At 36.7% G+C, this 16,774-nt stretch overlaps 1 protein-coding gene across 3 annotated transcripts in view; it reads right to left on the reverse strand.

Annotated features, from left to right (window-relative positions):
* Positions 1-16,774, reverse strand: part of Pld1 (phospholipase D1) — a 218,175-nt gene that overhangs the window by 21,578 nt on the left and 179,823 nt on the right. For all 3 annotated transcript variants that reach the window (XM_047564308.1, XM_047564306.1, XM_047564307.1), the window contains 2 exons: positions 11,744-11,857; positions 9,564-9,613 (listed from right to left, as the gene is read on the reverse strand). In XM_047564308.1, the coding sequence (XP_047420264.1) occupies positions 9,564-9,613; positions 11,744-11,857 (164 nt within the window). The remainder of the gene's footprint in view (positions 1-9,563; positions 9,614-11,743; positions 11,858-16,774) is intronic.

The raw sequence follows: 16,774 nt of genomic DNA on the forward strand, positions 1-16,774 counted from the left end.
ATACATTAATATATCTATCTTCCTTTGACCAATCTAGGGAGAAGATCATATAATCATCTCAACAGATGCTAAAAACCTTTTGAGACAATTTGGCATCCTTTCCTCATAAAAATAGTGAAGTAGAAAATGATGTATACATACCTATATACTTTAAAATGTATAATACATATAATAGATGTATATGCATGTGTGTTATATATGATCAATACAATTTAATTTTGCCTTGGAAGCATCAGTTAACATAGCTAGCTAGTCAGAAGAAATCATGTAAGAAAGTAATCACTTATTTGCAGATGTGATCATAGTATACCTGGAGAACCAATGATAAAATGATCTTAAACAATGAAATAATTAATTATGATAACAGGCATAAATTAACATATAGAAACCAATAGCCTTCATACCTACAAATGATAACCATTCAGAGAATCACAGTCAGAACTCCATTTATATTGGTAACTAAGAAGATAAAATAATTAAAGATAAATTGAACAGGATATGTGCAAAAATTTAGGAAGAAAAATTTAAAACACTATCAAGATACAAGAGTAGACAAATGCAAAGACACTCCTTGTTCTGGGATAGAATGATTCGACACTGAAAGATGTTGACTTTTCCCAGGTTCATTTATATATTTAAGGTGATCTCAATAAAAATACCAACATTTTTAATGGAATTAGGCAATCTGCTATCATAGCCACCAGAAAACAAAACCTGTCTTTCTCTTTTGCTTAAATAAAATTAGTAAGACAGTTGGCAAAATTTCAGTGAGGGCTACAAACTAGATAATAGTATTATATCAATGTTAATTTCATTTATTTCAGTAATGGAACTATAGTTGCTTAGGAAAGCATCCTTGTTTTCTCAGAAACACAGTATTTAAGGTAAAGGAGCATCCTCGCTACAACTTATTCCAAAATGGTGCAGAGTAAAAGAAGAAACCATAATCCTGTCAAGGTATTGATCTATTGAGAGAAAGCAGTAAAGCAAAGGGCTGGTAAGCTAACTTTTGGGAAATGAGGATGAAGGGTATATGGGAGTCCTGGAAACTGCTCTACAAGTCCAAAGCTATTTCAAAATTAATTTTTTAAGATTAGTAATGCAACCTGAAGCTCTAAGACATGTTGTAGTGTGTAGTTTTCTAAAGCACAGGAATACACCATTCCCCAGGAAGCCTGGAAAGCGTTGGTAAAGTACCAGAGGCCACCCCGTCTGCAGTCCGGGCTTACCTCCCACTCCCCTGTGCCTACACAATAACTCTGATGCAGTGATAAAACCTTTATTTCTTTGTAGAAAATGGCCCTCAGCTGAAAGCCAGCAGTCCCAGCAATGAGATCTAAAAGAAAGATAATGGCTGCTAGACAGGAAGTGGACATTTTGGTCTGTAAAATGCAAGGAGGACACCCAGCTGTGGCATGAAAGGAATTTACTGCATGCTCTCTGTGGACAGAAGAAAAAAGAAAATTGAGAACTAGTACTTTCCTATGTAAAGAAAACTGGCTCTACATGTAATAGGTACAAAGTTGGTGATGTTAACTTGTGTTTTAAGGAGATCATGGGGAAACAAGTGCCTTTGGAAGAGAATGCTTGCAACGGATGGAGAAGAATCAGGGATACATCCAAATAATTAATCTTGGAGATATTGGAGAATTTGGAGACTCATACAGGTCCCAGAACATAACTGTTATTAACACTGGTATATGTGAAAACTCTTGATGTTTATAAGGAAATTTTGTGAAAGGACATCAAAAGTGATTACAGGCTTTTGTTGCTAAAAAACTTGTGGCATTTGGTGTATGTACATTTATAATCCTGATTTAATACCTCTGGCCTTTGTATTACATTATATTAACTTGGCTGCTAAAATGCTGTAATTCACAACAATTATAAAAGTGGTAAAGAAATGATTTAAACTAAACATTAAATCCCCGAGTCTGGAGTATCAGATAATTATACACTAACAGTTACTGGATTTCTTTCCAGGAATTTTAACATATTCACAGCAGCTGTTTTGTTATTCTAAATAGTTGAAACAGTACAGAACGCCATTTCTCTATCCAATTAGAGATTAGCTAGTTCATGTCTTTAAAACCCACTACACATTTACAAAAACAAAACCAATAATATAAGCTTGTACTTCAAAAAGGGGCATTATGTAATTAATCTTTTCTGTGTTTAGAATATGAACGTTTTCCCACTGAGATGACTTCTTTTGACTTGCTCCCAGGGTTCTTGGAAACCTCTTCACAAGTGGGCTTACCACTGAACTTGAGTCTTGTGTTAAAATCCAATTTATTTCCCCTGAGTGGCAAAGGCAGGAAAAGGGTCCAGAGCCAAAGAAAATACTTTATAATAAGCCTAGGACATTTTTATGGCTGAGAAACTAAATAATAAGCTTGTTTTGATTTTTTATTCTCCTATAACCTCACCTTTGCATTTTTACAAGCCACTACCAGCCAGCACCGAATGGCTATCCCAATTCCACTTTATCAATATATCTTTTATAGATTTACTCATTCACTCTCATTTAAACAGAAATAGAAATGATGTTCTTCTCTGTCTGGCAACAATTATTACACAACATGTGGAAAGTGTTTGTCATTGGTGGTGTACATATCTTATGTCTCAAGTTGTTTTCTAAGGTTTTGTGGACTGAGCAGCCCATCAGTGAAAAATTACTAAACACTGAACACCAAGTGATGTATGTGTGTTTGCATAAAAAATACACATGTACTGAAAGTTTAAGTCTTTGTTTCAAAAGCTTCCGAAAATTTGTAAATTTTATCAAAAAATTATACCATAAAATTCATTCTTTTAAAATGTAACATTTGAGCTGGGGTTGCTGCTTGGTAATACAGTGTTTGCCTAGCATGTGTGAGGTCCTGAGCTTGAGCCCTACTGTTGCAAAAAATAAAATAAAATAAAACTTACAATTCAGTACACACACACACACACACACACACACACACACAAAAAGGTATATTCACCAAGCTGTGCAATCATCAATGCTTCCTAATTTTAAAACATTTTGTCACCCCCCCCATGCCCCTTTTATTAGCATTCATTCGTATTCATTCTCTCCCCAGACACTGGCAACCATGAATCTACTTCCTGTTTCCATGGATTTGTCTATTTAAGATATTTGATAAATATGGAATCGTATACTATGTGGCCTTTTGTGCCTGGCTTATTTCACTTAGTGTAATGCTTTCCAGGTTGATTCATAAGGTAGACTGTATCCATACATTTCTTTTTTACACCTAAATAATACTGTAGGATTATTATTATAGAAAAACCACATTTTGCTTATATATTCATCAGTTAGTGGACAATGGATTGTTTTCACTTTGGCTATTCTGAATAATGCTGCTGTTGTGACCATCAATGTAAGTTTTGTGTGAATGTGTGATTTTGATACTCTAGAGCACATACTTAAGAGAGCTTCTGTGTGATAAGGCATCTATGTTTAATTTTTGAGGAGCCACCAAATTATTGTCCAAAGAGGACGCAGCATTTTTCCTTACTAACAATGATGTAGGAAGGTTCTACTATTTCCACGCCCACACCAAGATTTTATTATTATTTTTACCATCCCAGTGGGTATGAAGGGGTGGAGTTCTCATTGTGGTTTTGATTAGAATCTCCCTAGTGACTATTAGTCTATTTTCATTTGTTTGTTGGCCATCTATATATCTTCTTTAAAAAAGGTCAATTTAGATTTTTTTCCATTTTAGAAGTTATTTTTTCTTTTTATTATTGAATTTTAAGAATTCCTTATATGTTCTAGATACTAATCCCTTATCATATACCTCATTTGCAAACATTTCTGCCATTTCATTTTCTTTTCTTTTTTTCTTTTTTTTTTTTTTTTTTGCGGTGCTGGGGATGGAACCCAGGGCCTTGTGCATGCAAGGCAAGCACTCTACCAACTGAGCTATCTCCCCAGCCCCATTTCATTTTCATAACAGTGTTCATTAGAGCACAGAAGCTCTTGTGTTGGATTTACATATTTGCTTGGGTTTTTGGTAAAAAAAAAAAAAAAAAAAAAATCTAAGAAATCATTGCTTAACCAAGGTTAAAATTCTTTCTGCCTTTTCTTCTAGGAGATTTGAAATTTTAGGTTCTTGATTCATTTTGAATTAATTTTTATATATTGTGTGAGGTATTCAGCTTCCCTCTCTGCTTTGCATGTAAATTTTCAGTTGTTCCAGTAGTTTGTTGAAAAAACAATTCTTTCTCAAAAAAAAGAAAAAAAAACCACTATTTGTTCTCCAATGAATTGTCTTGATACCCTTGTTGAAATCAATTGACCATAAACAAAATGTTTATTTCTGAAGTCTCAATTCAAGTCCATTGATCTAGATGTGTAATCTTATATCAATAATATACTGTCTTTACTACTTTCTGTAAGCTTGTAGGAAATTTTTGAAATCAAAAGTGAGTTTTCCAATTTGTTCTTACAGTTGTTTTGGCTATGCTAAATGCCTTGAAATTCCATATAAATGTGATTTTGATAGGGATGGTGTTGAATCTATAGATCAATTTGGAGAGTACTGCTATCTTAACAATGTTAGGTCTTCTACTCTATTAACAGAAAATATCTACTTATTTAAATCTTCCTTAATTTCTTTCAGTAAAATTTTATAATTTCTAGTACACGAAGTTTTGATTACTTTTGTTAAATTTACTCCTTAGTAATTTATTCTTCTGATGCTACTGTAAATTGAACTGTTTTCATAATTTCATTTTCAGCTAATTTGCCTGATTATAGAAAAGTTGCAACATAGTTAATTTATTATCTTTAATTGTATGTGTATGTGTGAATTCCTTAGGATTTTTCTGCATATGAGTATATAATCTGTTAAAATATTGTTTTACTTCTCTCGTTCCTCCCTATCCCTTTTTTAGAATTTGTTTTTCTTGTCCAATTGCTTTGGCTAAAACTTACATTTTAATGTTGGATAAGACTGGCCATTCTCATCTTGTTACTGATCACAGGGAGAAGGTGTTCAGTCTTTCTCCATTTATGTATGATACTTGCTCTTGGTATTTGAATACACCCTTTATGAGGCTGAAGCAGTTCCTATCCATTACTAGGTTGTTTTCTTAATTATTTGTTTTTCATCATGAAAGAATTTTGGATTTTGTCAAATGCTTTCTTGTGTCTAATGAATGGTCATGTGTGGTGTCTGTCCTTTATTCTGTTAACACTGTATACTATACTGAATTACTTTCAGATGCAAAACCAACCATTCTTAGGATAAATCCCATTTGGTCATGATTCATAATCCTTTTTATATTGCTTGATTCAGCTTAATAATAGTTTACTGTGAAATTCTGTTTGTATCATAGGAATATTGGTTCCTGTCTTTCCTTTTCATGATGATTTTGGTTTTGGAATCAGGGCAATACTTGTCTATGTTTTTAGGGATAAGTTTATGAAGCATGAGTATTGGTTCTTTTATGGATGGTAGAAATCACCAGCAAAACTGTCTGGGTCTGAGCTTTGTAGAAACATGTTAATTGGGAAGTCAATTTTTTACTTGTTTTAGGTCTATTTGGAGTTTCGATTAGTTCTGGAATTAGTTTTGGTAGTTTGTGTCTGTGGGGGTTAGTTCTATATATTATTTTGTTTGGGTCAAGGGTGCTCAGATTAAATATTGTTTTCGGGTGTGTCTGTGAGAGGGTTTCAGATGAGATTAGCATTGAAGTTAGTAAACCCATTAAAGTAAATTTCCCTTCCCATTGTTGGTGGGCACAATTCAACCCACTGAGGGCTTGAACAGAACAACGGGCAGATGAAGGAGGAATTCACCCCTTTTGCTTTTCTGCCTGCCTACCTTAGCTGGGATGTTGGCCTTTGCTCTTGGACTGGGATTTACACCATCGGCCCCTCTGGCTCTCAGGTATCCAGACTTGGACGGAAATCACACCAAAGGCTTTCATGGTCGTCCAGTCCACAGACAGCAGACTGTGGGACTTTTCAGCTTCCATAATCATGTGAGTCCATTCTTCACAACACCTACCCTCCTCTCCCTATGCACACATGCACCCACACTCTTTCTTTCTTCCCGTTCAGTTTCTCTAGAGAACTCTAGCTAATACAGTGTCTTCAGAGGAACTTTTCCATCTATTTAGGTTAACTGATTTGCTGGCATACAATGATTCAGAGTATTCTCTTATACTTTTGTTTTATTTTTGTAAGATCTACTGATCTTACAAAATTATTTCCTGATTTAGATAAGTTGAATTTTCTGTCTTTTTTACTTAGTCTAAAGATTTGCCAACTTTGGTAATTTTTTCAAAGAATCAATTTTTGGTTTTGCTGATTTTCTCTATTGTTTTTCTATTTTTTTTTTTTTTTGTCTTCTGTCCAATCTCCATTATTTCTTCCATTCTGCTTGCTTTGGATTTAGTTTGCTCTTCTTTATGTAGTTTCTTAAGATGTGGGATTAGGTTAGTGAGGTTTTTCTTCCTTTTAAGGTAAATGTTTATAGGTACAAATTTCCTCTAAGACTTGCTTTAACTATGTCTCAGTTTTGATATGTTTTCACTCACCGCAAAATGTTTCTGACTCTCCTTTGTAAAATCTTCAATTCTTTCATTATTTAGAAGTGTGTTATTCTCCACTATTTGTAAATTTCTGTTAGTTGTTTATAATTTCATTCCATTGGGGCCTGAGAATACACTTTATGTGATTTTTTAAATTCCTGGAACCAATGAGTCTCTTCTCCTACATTTTACTGAGGGGCTGTGAAGGGGGCATGCATATTACAATTCTGCCTTGGGCTTCACTTTCTCTTTGTACTGGAGCCTCAAGGCCAGTCAGAGCTGAGAGTTTAGAGTTTTCTCAGTCTTTCCTGAGCATGGGCACAGCCTTGGGCATGCACACAGCTCCACACACACGAACAGCCTTTTAGATTCCCAGGAGTGCTCAGAGCTTCCTGATGCCCACTATGGGATTCTCCTTCCCCAGGTTTCCCTTTTAAGTTCTGTAGTCAGCTTCTTGTTTGCTCAACTGTAATCACTGCCTCAGGCAGCTGTGATGTTAAATAATTATTGTTGCTCATTTTGATAAGTATCTAGGTCAAAGGTTACTGGCACTGAGCACATTGAACCAGGTGAAATAAACCTAAGTCCTTTGAATGGTGGTGTGAAGGGCACTTCCAGACAGGTCAATCAATGACGGTGCTCTGAGGATGTCAGGGGATGGGAGACGAGCCCCCACCCTGCTCGATTCACAACTAACCTAGGGCCCTTCACCTGTACGCCTCAATGGAGGAGCTGTTGGTTCTGAAGACAGCTGTGGAGTTGAGAAGGGGAGGGTATAGGGCAAGTAAAAATGCCTCCGAGCTTGCTGTTTTTACCAAGATGCAGCTGTTTTTCCTGAATAACACCCTTGGATGGTTACAAGCTTTTGGTTAACTTTCAGGATCTGAAAAGTTGATTGCAAAGATTTCTGTTATGTTTTTGTTGCTTTTATGGAGGAGCATATTTTGGTTTTTACTCTGCCCTTCCTGCTGATGTGCTAATTTCAGAATTTTAAGTCAAGAAATATTGGGAAGGTCCAAGGTTTTCTCCCCATGTTCCAATACATCATACAGTGTCCACATTTAGGAGGCTGCCAGTGTAAGACACAACCCCCCTCAAAGTTCAGTTAAGGTTTATATGTCTCTGGAGGTCACATCACAGGGCATCACATGATCAGGATGGCTCCTTTAGTCTTCCAGACCTCCCTTGTAGCATCTCCACGCTCTCAAGTGAGTGAGGTTGAAACTCTTAGAATTATCTGACTCCTCCCTTACTCTGCCCCCATTCACCTACGGTCTTTATCCACAAGCCCCTCTTTTCCATCGCAGCATTATCTCTTGCCTGTGACAGTCCCCTTTACATCCCCCCTCAAAGGCAGCGAGACCTCATAAAAACATCACTTTGATGAACTCGCCTCTTGTCTTTTGCACGGCCATCGAGGTTTTCATAATTGAGACCCAACCTGATCTAGACATCAGATAAGTTGGGTTCTGACTCCAATTCAGTTCTGTAAAATCTTTTTTACCTATTGCACAAACTTGCAGAACATTATTGAACATCAATTATGGGATGAACTTAGAGTTAGTTCAAGGAGATAAAAATAAGTAAACCCCCTGCAATATACTATAGTGGAAAACTGTATATAAGGATCAATTAAGAAGATATCTGGCCAGGTGTGGTGACACACACCTGTAATCCCAGCAGCTGGGGAGGCGGAGGCAGGAGGATCAATGGCAAAGCCAGTTTCAGCAAAAGTGAGGCACTAAGCAACTCAGTGAGATCTTGTCTTTAAATAAAATACAAAATAGGGCTGGGGATGTGGCTCAGTGGTTGAGTGCCCTAAGTTCAATTCCTGATACAAAAAAAAAAAAAAAAAAAAAAGACATCTGAATTCCTCAGAAAACTTGGAATGGAACCATCATTTGACCCAGTTATCCCACTCCTTGAATATACCCAAAGGACTTAAAATCAGCATACTACAGTGATGCGGCCACATCAATGTTTATAGCAGCTCAATTCACAATAGCTTAGCTAGATGTCCTTCAACAGATGAATGGATAAAGAAAATGTGGTACATATACACAATGGAATATAACTTAGCCATAAACAAGAATAAAATGATAGCTTTTGCCTATAAATGGATGGAACTGGAGAATATCATGCTAAGTGAAGTAAGCCAATCCCAAAAAACCAAAGGCCAATGTTCACTCTGATAGGTGATGCTGACTCACAATAGGTGGGAGGAGGGGGATGGAGTTTCACCAGATTGGACAGGGAGAGTGAGGGGAAGGGAGAAGGGATGGGAATAAAAAAGACAATAGAATCAATCAGACATAACTTTCCTATGTTCATATATGAATACACAACCAGTGGTAATTCCACATCATGTACAACCACAAAATTGGGAAGTTATACTTCATGTATGTGTGATATGTCAAAATAGATTCTACTGTCATATATAACTAAAAAGAACAAATAAAAAATTTTAAAAAAGGAGACATCTGAAAATGTGCCTTTCAAAGGTAGGATCTCTTTGCTAAATACAAGAACAAGTTGTGAGAACCCCCGGGACTTCTGTTGCATACATCAGAAGCACTAAATATCTCTTGACCTTGTGGCACTTATTTCCTTCACTTTAAAGGAGGAGTGACCCCTGTTCTGCTTATTCTCCAGGACTGTAGTAGAGAGTGAGCAGAAAAAACTCAAGCACGGTCTTTGAGAAGTGCCTTAAAATTTCAGTTATTATTAAAGCAATTACTATAAATAAACAAATAAAATCATACACTCTCATTTTTTATTACTATGCATCTCAAGTCTCAAGCGTCTGCATTTGAACATCGGTCTGGGCAAGTTAATGAAAATAAATAATTGACCTCAGCCGGGCATTTTGTAGAGAAATTTTTGTGAGTAGAATTCTATAGACACTGTGAAAGCATTCATGATTACTGATGGTTCATCTTCATACCTAACCTTACTGATACCTCCATGCTTCATAAAAACAATCCTGGGGGAAAAGAGGAGCAGTTACTTACGCTCTGTTTTTAACTGTCCAAGGATGGAATTTTCTCCTCTGCACATGGTTCTGAAAATATGTAAAGAAATAATTATGGAGGTTTCAAAACAACCAATTTCAACTGCAGTATGTGTGGGTATAATACCAATCCAAGTACCAACAAATGTTTCTATGAGCAGCTGCTTACAGTTGAAAAGTTAAACACACGAGTATCACTTTCGTAATATTACTAATGGGACAAAGCAGTTTTGAGGTGGATAAATGGAAAAGTTATAAAATTAATGTTAAGATTTCACAAAGAAAAGCTATTTTTAAAAAGTCAGGCTATAAATGAACTTTGCTTCTTCTAAATTTAGTGACAGAAAAGATAAATCTAGAATGTCTGAATAGATAAGAATACTTACAGTATCACATTGCTTTCCAAGGTGAAAAGTTCAAACCATTGGCAGAGTAATTTGGGAATTAAGCAAACTATTACACTGCGTTGTCTCCATAAAGTCAACAAAAACCCCTTAAACGTAAAAACAAAACTAGATTCAACTGACTCTGCTAATGATTTTGTTTCTCAAGACTCTGATAACAGTTGATGAATTATAAAGACTGAAAAAAAATTCTATGCTCCATCTGCTTGCTCTATGAAAGTAATTAAAAATACAGTTATGCTTGGGAAATGCTGATATTATTAAAGATGATGCCAGCAAATAGAGATGTTTTTGCATAATAAAAGGTTATAGTCTGGGTTCTGAACAAAAGTCAAACATGTATTTCATTCAGCTGGTTCAAACTCAAGAAAACAGTCGTAGGAAATAATTGCGACTGACAATATTCCAAAAATAATATTAGAATGGCAAATGAAGCAGATGAAATTCAATTAAACATTATGTCAGTGACTTAAATACTTGAAAAGCTTTATGTGTCATGCTCTAAATCAGATAACATTAGAAATGGGCAAATCTTCAAACCAAGTATAGACCCAAACAGTTCGAATTCTCTCATACTATACCTAGGCAAAATTACCCTAGGGGAAGCAGAAAAATCCTTTCTTATGACCCTGGGTGATAGATGTAATGAAAAAAAACTCAGTGAGAAACAAGATGATTTAAAAAGAATTTCAACTCCTATGGTACATTCAGACGGCACCTGCAGATCCTGCGAGGGTGCTTCTGAGAGGGTCCCAAGCAGGAAGGCGCCTGCGCTCCCACGTCAATTTGACTTATACTTTCTTGGATTTACAAAGCCAGGGTCCTGTGTAAGGTCTTCTTTGCCCCTTCCAACCCTCCAGAAGGTATGACTAGAAAGAAAAGAAGCTACAGGCAGCTTGAAAATACAAGAGTTTTAAAGAAAACACCCAGGTTCTAGTCTTTGCTGTGACTTATTACCAGGGTGATCCATCTTGTGTGGGTCTCTTCTTTCTATCAGAGCTTGTAGCCAGAAGCCAGATTCACATCCAGGGCTGTCCATTCACCTCTTGGTTTCCAATCCCTTTTCCAGTTAAGTGACCCAAGGAGAGGGTCAGGGCTGCTCTCTGTCACCTTCTATGCTGCCCAGTCCTGGGTACCACCCCAACCATTTTGCAATGTTCTATTGGCCAAGGCCAAAACCTCAGGAGGACCTAAGTGTCTCTCTTAGAGTGAATATAGAAACTTGGATTTTCAAAATACCAAATATAGTAGTCACCACATTCTCTAGACTTTTAACAGAGATATGGTAGATGGAGAAAATAGAATTGAAATTCCTAAAGACAGAAATTTCCATTTTCTAAGAGGTTATTATTACCAACTTTCCTGGGAGACTTGCTACATAACCAAATGCACTCAAATCATACAATTTTAGGTATTTAATTTTCTGGTTTTTCTCTATTTACTGAAAAAATATGGCTTAAAGAGAATGTTTAACCAATATCACATATATGAAATATATATTATCACATATATATGATAAGCAATAAATATGAAAAGGATTAATATTTTAGTTCTTGTACACTTACTATGTATCCTAAGCCCACCATGTACAATTTTAGGCTCTGTTTGAATTTTATCAACTAGTAAACAGGCTGTAAGATCTGAAGGTAAGATGGTGTCCATTTGTTCACTGCTCCACTGAACGAATGTGAAGAACACCACCATCACCAGCACCCCTCACAGCATCCAAGTGCGGAGTGACTGAAAGCTCAAAACGGACCACTGAGAGTTCTGGCACCTGTAGTTGAAGTGCATTATTGCCTGCAGAGCATTTCCTCCACCCGTTGAAATGTCTCCTTCAAACCCTGGCAGAAGAGGTATCACGACGTACACTCGGTATCTCTGGCCTTCCCTGCAAAATCAGATGCACAGAAATTCATTAAAAAAACAGACAAAGTACAGTTGAAAATGACAGCCAAGCAGTTCATATTTGTTAAGAGGGTGAGTGAAATGGCTTCCTGAAATCATTCTACACGTTCAGGGCCTGGAGGTGCTGTTGGACTAGAGAAAAAGAGTTGCGTCCATGCTACTCATCTGCAACCTGAACGCTATGCTGAATTTGGCTGCAAGGTGGGAGTTCTAGCCATTGCTCTCCACAGCATAATCCTTTGGAGGGCAAAATTTAGTGTTAAGAAAGACTTGCTTGATATCAAAAGATTTAAGAAATGACTGTCTTCCAAATTAACACGTGAATTACAACTCTGCATAGGAATCACCTCTTTTAAAACCCCCTGCTAGTAGTGCACTCCTGTATCCCAGGCGTTTGGGAGGCTGAGGTAGAGGAATTAGAAGTTCAAAGCCAGCTTCAGCAACCTAGCAAGACCCTAAGTAACTCAGCAAGACCCTGTCTCTAAACAAAATATAAGAAAGGGCTGGGATCAGTGGGGTAAGCCCTCAGGGTTCAATTCCCAGTACCAAAAACAACAACAAAAGCAAAAAGCCTCTATCACCTCTAATGGGTGGAATCACAGACTCTGAGACAGCAGTCCTCTGTGTTTCTACTTTACTATCAAAGCAATAAAACTTTTTTCCTTTTTCTCAAAAAAAAAAAAAAAAAAGGGAAAAAAAAAAGAAAAAGAAAAAAAAGAAAGAAAGAAAAGAAAAAGAGAAGAAAAGGAACTTGCTTCCATTCCATGGAAGTGGGGGATGGGGAGTGGATTATAACCAAGTTTAGAAAAAGATATTATTAAAATGTACATAGTATTTAACTCACAGCCTGGCAAACAGCAGATATTCAGTTTATATTTGTCAATTAACTGAATTCCCACAGTATATTTTTTGGAAAATATAGAAGTCATCATTGTTAAGGAATGTTGAAGTTCCAGCTGCAAAATGTTACAGCAGGTTCTTTAAGAATTTGGAGCAACTAATGCTTATTTTTAAGTCCCCTGCGCATGTAACACAACATTTTTTGGCCTGTTCTCTCAAATGATTAATGAAATGTTTTCAAGGAAAAGAAATCTATTTAATGATATGACAACTATTTTGACATGCATCCTGAAATCCCAAAATTTGGAAAATTACATTCTTTTTTTTTCTTTTAAAGTAAAATGTCTTTATTTCTTAATTTTTAAATTATTTATTTATTTATTTTTGGAAAATTACATTCTTTTCTTTTTGAAGTAGAATGTCTTCATCTTAATTTTTTAATTTTTTAATTATTTATTTATTTTTGGAAAATTATATTCTAATAGATACCACTTATTGAGAACCCCAAACTGTTACATCCCTGTCTCCCTTTGGAAGATATACAAGAAGAGACACTCCAGGAATATGTGGTGACCCTTGTGCTCTGCGAACCTTGCCCATATGCCTGGGAGGTCTGTGTTCACCCAGAGAGGTTGAGTATGGTTAATTTTCAGGTCTGATCCTAGTTAAACTTTTCAGAATACATAATTTCTAAAGCTCATTTTCTCCTGAACAACTAAATTTTTCTTTTACGTGACTATTACTGCTACTCTGAGGGTTCAGATTTCACAGTGCTGTCTCTGAATGCTGACGTACACACCAGGGCATGTGGAACATGAAGTTCAAGTCGGAAGTGACTGCCAACAGAACGGAATCTGGAGGCCTGAGAGCTTGTCTGCAGCGCTGAGAAACAAGGAATTTTAAGTAGGTTGTTGCAATGGCCTGGGTTAATCACTAGATGGCAAACAGAGTTTGAGTTGGAAAGAAAACATTGAAATAAAATGTAAACTGTTCAAGTTCTCTGCTTGATGGGGGTAAAAGGCACACATTCCTAACTGGCAAAAAGACAGTGGAAAAGAACACAAAGAACACCCAAGCTCTTTTCCCGCAGCCAGTACTTAAGGTCCAAATGAATTCAACTGGGCATTTAAGAACTGACACCATTTGGCCTTAGCTGTCCTTCCAGAATCAACCTTCCATACACCCCTCACACCAGTGACGGGAGGCTATGGTCCTTTGCTCAGAGAGGCACCTCCCTACTGATGAGGCATGGATCATCAGCAAACAGCCTTGAATGAACCCCACTTCTTCAAGAGTACTCCAAAGGTCACCTTCTCTGTCAGGTCACCCTGGTTCTTCAGTCAGATTGGGTTACTCTGGCCTCTGTGCTCCCACAGCACAAGGCCAAGAAGTCAAGTCAGCACCCTTCCTGCTTCACCAGCAGGGACACGCACTGCTGCCCAGGCTGTGGGACAAGCTTCTCTGAAGCACAGAAGAAGGTGCACCCGGCTTTCTACTCCAGGCCGCGCCCAGCAGAGCACCCCTGACTGCAGTGTGCACTCAGTTCTGCTGGTCTCGGGAGGACGGGGTCAGACCAGAAGACTGTATGCTTCTCGGGGAGGAAAGGAGGTGAAGCTTCATGGAACTTTTTTCTTTAAATTGCATTGTATTTGTATTTTGTATTGTGGTAAACAGTATACAACACAGAATTTGCCATTTTACCCACTTTTCCAGTGTTCCATTAATCTCCAAGGGTCATTAACTGCTTTTACAATGTTGTATGGCCATCACAACCAATTCTAAAACATTTCCATCATCCCAAGCAGAAATTCTGTGACTATTAGATGATAATTCCCCCATTTCCTCTCCCCACAGCCCCTGGTAACCTCAAATTACTTTCTGTCTTTATGGATTTGCCTATTCCAGATTTTGCATATAAGTACAGTCATCCTTGTCCTTTGTGTCTGACTAATTTAACTCGAGAATATTCTCAAGGCCACACAGCATGTCCTTCTTATATTTGAGCAACATTCCATGTTATGTATACAGCACGTTCCCTTGTAGATGGGAATTTGGTCATTTCTACCTTCTGGCTATTGTGAGTAAGGCTGCCATCAATATTGCAGCATAGTATCTGAGTCCTTTTTGGTATGAACTCATGAATGCTGGGTCATTTGGTTACATTATGCTTAGCCTTCTGAGGAACCACCAAATACATGATTCTTTCTAATGAGGAACATATGCTCATAGGATAAAATTTAAGATACAGTGAAAAAAAAATTCTCTTTCACCCCTATGTCTCCAGCCCTGTTTAATATAATACATAAGCCTGTTTCCCCTCCCTGAGGGCAACTCCAATTTCCTCCATGTTCTTTTAGAAATAGTCTATGAATTTATAGGCATATATATTCTATCCTTTTACACTAATGTTAAATATTGTAAACACTTTCCTGAATGTTATTTTTATCGCTTTACAGTGTATGCTGGAACTCCTTCCACACCAGAACATAGTTTTTTAACAGGAACATAGTATGCTAACGTATGTCTGCACCTTAATATTTAAGTCACTCCTCTGTTGGCAGACATTTAAATTGTTTCTAATTCTTTTGCTATTTGAAATAACTGCTTTGATATCTATGCTGACTCCTATAAGTCATTTTTCATACTTACTGGAAAAATCTTAAGAGATTCATATTGCTATTCTTATACACTTGATCTTTGTGAAGCTGTTTGTAAGACAGTTCCATTTTATCCTTGTCTTTTAAAAGCAAAAATGTCTTGAAAAATGGAGATCTCATATGTAGAATGTTGAACTACATCCTATAAAATCTTATAAAACATTCTTGCAAACTGTGATTCATAAGAATCAGAATATTCATATTTTCTTGTTTTTAGGACTTGTTTAGCTTCATAGCATATCAAGGCCTCTGCTATTTATAATGAAGTCATTTACAATTTTCCAAAAGATTTTTTTTTTTTTTGGTACTGGGGATTGAACCCAGAGTGCTTAACCACTGAGCCACATCTTTAGCCCTTTTTATTTTGAGACAGGGTCTTGCTAAGTTACCTGGGGCCTCACTAAGTTGCTAAGGCTGGCTTTGAACTTGTGATTCTCTGCCTCAGACTTCCAAGTTGCTGGGATTATAGGCACCACCGTGCTTGGCAAAAAGATGAAAAATTTAATCCACCAAGTCCCAAGTTTTTAATTCTGCAAATATTTCAGCAAAATTGCATAGGTATATTAAAATAGGTTGGAAATTATAATCTATAGCTTATATAGTATTATATTAATATAATTAAAATAAAAAATTACATTAATTAATGGTATAATTATATTAATTGTTATAATTATAATTTTATTCTTATTATATAATTATGGAACATAATTATACATGATATGCCATATTAAGTTTTTATAGGCATTCCACTTCTGGGATGATAGGACAAAATGGGTTAAACTAACCAGCAGAAACTAGATTTTCATAGTTGCCAAAAAAAAGTTCTGGAATTTCAAACCACAAAACTGTGGTTGAAGGGAAGCCAGTGAAGAGGACTTTCTGTGTGGCACTATGTCCAGTTTGCCTCCCTGATCCCATTGGCAGAGTCGCAGCTGCTGGGGTTCTAGTCTGCTGAAACACTGCATCCTCATGGCACTGGGGTTGTGTAAATGACAGTGATCAGCTTAAACTCAGAACCTGAGCCCCTAATGTGCAAAAGTACTTAGGGTCCTAAAAGCAAGACAAGAGCTAGTGGGCAATAAGTCACAAGTAGCTTGCACCAAGCAGTCAACTGCTTCATCCACGTGAGTTTAGAACAATTTTATAAAATTGCACTCTCAGGCTTCTTGTTAAAATACCTTTTTCTTTAGAAATTCACTAGCTCTCATGGTTGCAAGTAAGAGCTGAAAATGAGAAATAAATGTTCAATAACAGATGATTAACTATGATACAGCCACTCACTGGGATAATCATCTTGCAGCCACTAAAACTGACCATGATGATGGCTTAGTAGCAAAATCCTTCTAAGGTTGTGTTAAAAATGGCCCAATGCAAAGTTATAATGATAAGACAACACAAATGTG

This window comes from Sciurus carolinensis, chromosome 9 (assembly GCF_902686445.1).
Source record: "Sciurus carolinensis chromosome 9, mSciCar1.2, whole genome shotgun sequence".
NCBI classification, from domain to species: Eukaryota; Metazoa; Chordata; class Mammalia; order Rodentia; family Sciuridae; genus Sciurus; species Sciurus carolinensis.